This window comes from Dipteris shenzhenensis, chromosome 9 (assembly GCF_047967505.1).
Source record: "Dipteris shenzhenensis isolate YYH24624 ecotype China chromosome 9, Dip_SZ_1.0, whole genome shotgun sequence".
Taxonomy (NCBI): Eukaryota; Viridiplantae; Streptophyta; class Polypodiopsida; order Gleicheniales; family Dipteridaceae; genus Dipteris; species Dipteris shenzhenensis.
In genome coordinates, this window is record NC_141604.1 from 33,192,252 (window position 1) to 33,195,625 (window position 3,374).

Here is a 3,374-nt window from a genome sequence, read left to right on the forward strand (position 1 = left end):
TCTAGCCATAGTGCGATCCTTCAGGTTTTTTAAGGTCCAACCATAGTAGGAATGTGCTCTAGGGTAGGGTTACCAACTATTGCATGTCGTAATATTGGGGTAGATGGGCCAATACTATGGTGATTTGCTAGTTTGTGTAGCAGAGGGATACAATCTCTTTAGTTTGGGTTAAATTTTCAAGTTTGAAGTTGCAAGAGGGGTAAATTGGAATGCCAGAAGGCCACAGTTTCTCGTCAAGAGCGAACATGTATGTTTGGGGTAGGAGATTATAGGAGGACCACTTTTGCAATGGAAGGTGCAGCCTATGCTTTATAAGGGTGAGTTCAGATGAGGTGGTGGCCATGATTGCAAAAGGGGCGTGGCGTGATTTGTAGCAAGCTGATATGACTCCCGATATGTCTGACGACAGAGAAGGTTGTCTGGCACCACCCTTGCCCACTTGTCAACTAGTCGGACGTGAAGTTGTCAGGTATGTTGATGTGAATTAACGACGATGATCATCCAGGGCATATCTTTGGCTATTTCTCTAGCTGCCCTGGTTGAACATGGGACAACGATATCCAAGCCGTGGCCCTTGTTGAAACCTAGCCTAAGAGCATGTTCCCACGTTGGGCTAGGCTAGTGAAAATGCTAGGAGGCTGGAAAATCCAAGCATAGTATAGAAGATGTTCCCATAAGGCAGGATGTCAGGCATGAATGGATCAAATGGGAGAGATGCCATGAACGTTGGCCCCCTAATATTAGCTAGGGTGGAGAGCAAATTTTTCGCTACAAATATGCAAAGTTTTGGCGTCAAAAATCACGATGGTTCTCATGGGAATAGAGGAGGCATGAAGAGGGAGGCGTTGGCATATCTTGGCAAATATGCCGAGTGCTCTAAGGGCCGGTTTCCACGCCACTGGCACCCAGGTGCGTAAAAACGAGAGGCTGCCACCGGGGGCCATGGGCTGCATTGGCCACGGGTGGCAGCTTGTCGTTTGCACGCACCGAGGTAGTGTGGAAACAGGCCCTAAGTCACGAGGGGGTGTTGAGGCCACCCAAGGGTGAGGAGAAGGGTGGTCGGTGTCAAAGAGCGTGTTGGAAGCCCGTGTTGATTGATTGTCTTGTTACGTACTTGGGACGTTATAGCGCGTCAGAGATACGATCGTCTCTTAACTATCTCCTTTCCAGTCTTCAATCTACCCTCAAGGCTCAACGTTTCTGTCTTCGCAAACTCTTCATCGGATTCCTTCTTCCTCTCCTTTCCCTCCCATTTGCTGTCATGCCCCTCATCCATCCCCCCCCCGGTCGTAGCTCCCGCTCTTTGGATCTCGAATCACCCACTAAAGCTGCAGCTTGGGTTTGGCACTTGCACGGCAAACCTGACTCCACCGACGGGAAATTTGTCCCCCTCTTCTCCCGCAGTACCCAACGCAGACAGTCCCGCTTTCGATTAGAGGCTTCGCAGGCCGCTTCTGCCCCGCCGCCAGCCCCTTCGCAAGGTTTCTGGGACTGCGGTAGCAAACTCTATGATACTTTCGAGCTGGTGTCGTTTACCGAGCGGCTCGACCGCAACTTGGTGGGTATGCCGGCCACCGGAGCTGCGAATTTCCACCATGCGCAGTCGCCTCTCCACCAGTCGAGCGGACTCTTGCGGACGCTATCTTTGCCCCGCAATATGTCCGTGAGAGATGATTCCGACATTTCACCAAAGAAAACGAGCGATGATTCCGACTCGAGAGCTGGATCGACCTTGAAGTACACGGCATACAATTCCATGTGCCAATCCGAGGGAAAGGATGGTTCGGAAAAAAAGCATACTCGAAGGTGGTCCATCGGGAAACTGGTGAAGATTTTGAAGAAGGCAACGACTCTACACAACCGGTTGCGGAGGCGGAAGCATCAGAAGGAGCTGCACGACGAAGGGCGGAAGCATCAGAAGGAGCTGCACGACGAAGGGCGGAAGCAAGGGCCGCATTTCCACCACCATTATCACTACCATCATCACCACTATTTGCACAGTTTGGATGGTACGGGTGAGGTCGAGAAGAACGTCGCTAAAAAACACCGGTGCTCCTCTGTGACTCCGAAGGCCGATTCTGCGAGGTTGAGTTCTGAGACGATGTCAAAAATTTGTTTGGATCAGAATTGGTTGTAACTGGAACAAATGAACTAGACATTTGTGTAGATATTCAGAACTGGTTGTACCAAACTTACAAACTGATTGTAATTGTTTGTATCTGTATTTGCTAGACTTCTGATTGTAACTTTAAGACGAGATAATTCGCAACGTTACTAAAATTTAATAGAGTGAACCTTTGATGTAAATAGGCCTGACAATTAAAATTTAATAGAGTGAACCTTTGATGTAAATAGGCCTGATTGTTAGTAAAGACGAGATAATTCACAACGCTCCATACGTTATTAAAATTTAATAGAGTGAACCTTTGATGTAAATAGGCCTAACAATTGAAGGCCTCCCCTAACCTTAAGTAACAAGATGAATAGCATTCATTAGGCTTGCCAAAGAATGTTGAGTGAAGATAAAGCAATATTATGATGAATAGGTTTGTGGCTGAAGGGCTATTTTTGAGTTTCAATTTATTTTTTCCACATGTTATTGTTTGTTTGGTCATATGTTCCCAAGTACGATATAGGCTATGGATTTACTAGACAAATACATGAAGTTTGTTCCGCTTTGACATTCTTTAGTTGATGTGTTATCTAAACATAGTCCAAAGCTGATCCATGGATTGTTGTGGGTGTGTCAATGAGTTGCTCCATATTGTGATGGGACATGAGTTTAGTGACATGAGTCCACCTTGCAACGGTCGGAGCAGGCCATGGATTCTACTACAAAGAGCTTAGTTTCTCTATATTGCAATCAACGTTGAAGTCTATGAGGAAGTAATTAGGAGTTGTTGGCGTTATTGCGATGAGCATTTTCTTATAAAGAACTACCTGGCCACCCATAAAGACCTCTGCCTATGCCGGTACTCCAAAATGCGCCATGTCAAACTCATAAGGCCAAGATGAGCATTCACGAAACTTTGAGAATCACATGAAGAAATCCAAGAAACAAAGTATGAATGGCATGAAGTCCAAGAAATCAGAAGTTGAAGAAAGGAGGTATAAAGTCCAAGAAATAAGAAGTGATATTTGAAGAAACCGAAGCGAAGGACCCAACGTCTTGCGGTCGATGTGAGGCAGGAGGGTGAAGGAGTACAGGACAGGACTCAAGACTGAGGAAGCGATTAAATGAAATGAGAAGCAAGTCGGGGAGGGATTGGATGAATGGCATCAATCATGCAGCGCCCAGGAGGAGACACGTTTGATTTGAGAGGGGATTTGAGCACAACAAGGAGATACAATCCGCAGTTGCAAAACCATTCGCA

The 3,374-nt window shown here is 46.6% G+C and overlaps 1 protein-coding gene across 1 annotated transcript; it reads left to right on the forward strand.

Annotated features, from left to right (window-relative positions):
- The first annotated feature begins 1,149 nt into the window (after positions 1 to 1,149).
- LOC147898541 (uncharacterized) lies at positions 1,150 to 2,264 on the forward strand. Its single transcript, XM_087379704.1, has one exon. It carries the CDS (start codon positions 1,262 to 1,264, stop codon positions 2,135 to 2,137), a length of 876 nt encoding a protein of 291 aa, XP_087235830.1. The 5' UTR covers positions 1,150 to 1,261; the 3' UTR covers positions 2,138 to 2,264.
- Positions 2,265 to 3,374: the final 1,110 nt, after the last annotated feature.

Excerpts from the sequence above, each read along its gene's own strand:
- LOC147898541 (XM_087379704.1), top strand. The coding sequence starts at position 1,262 with ATGCCCCTCATCCATCCCCCCCCCGGTCGTAGCTCCCGCTCTTTGGAT.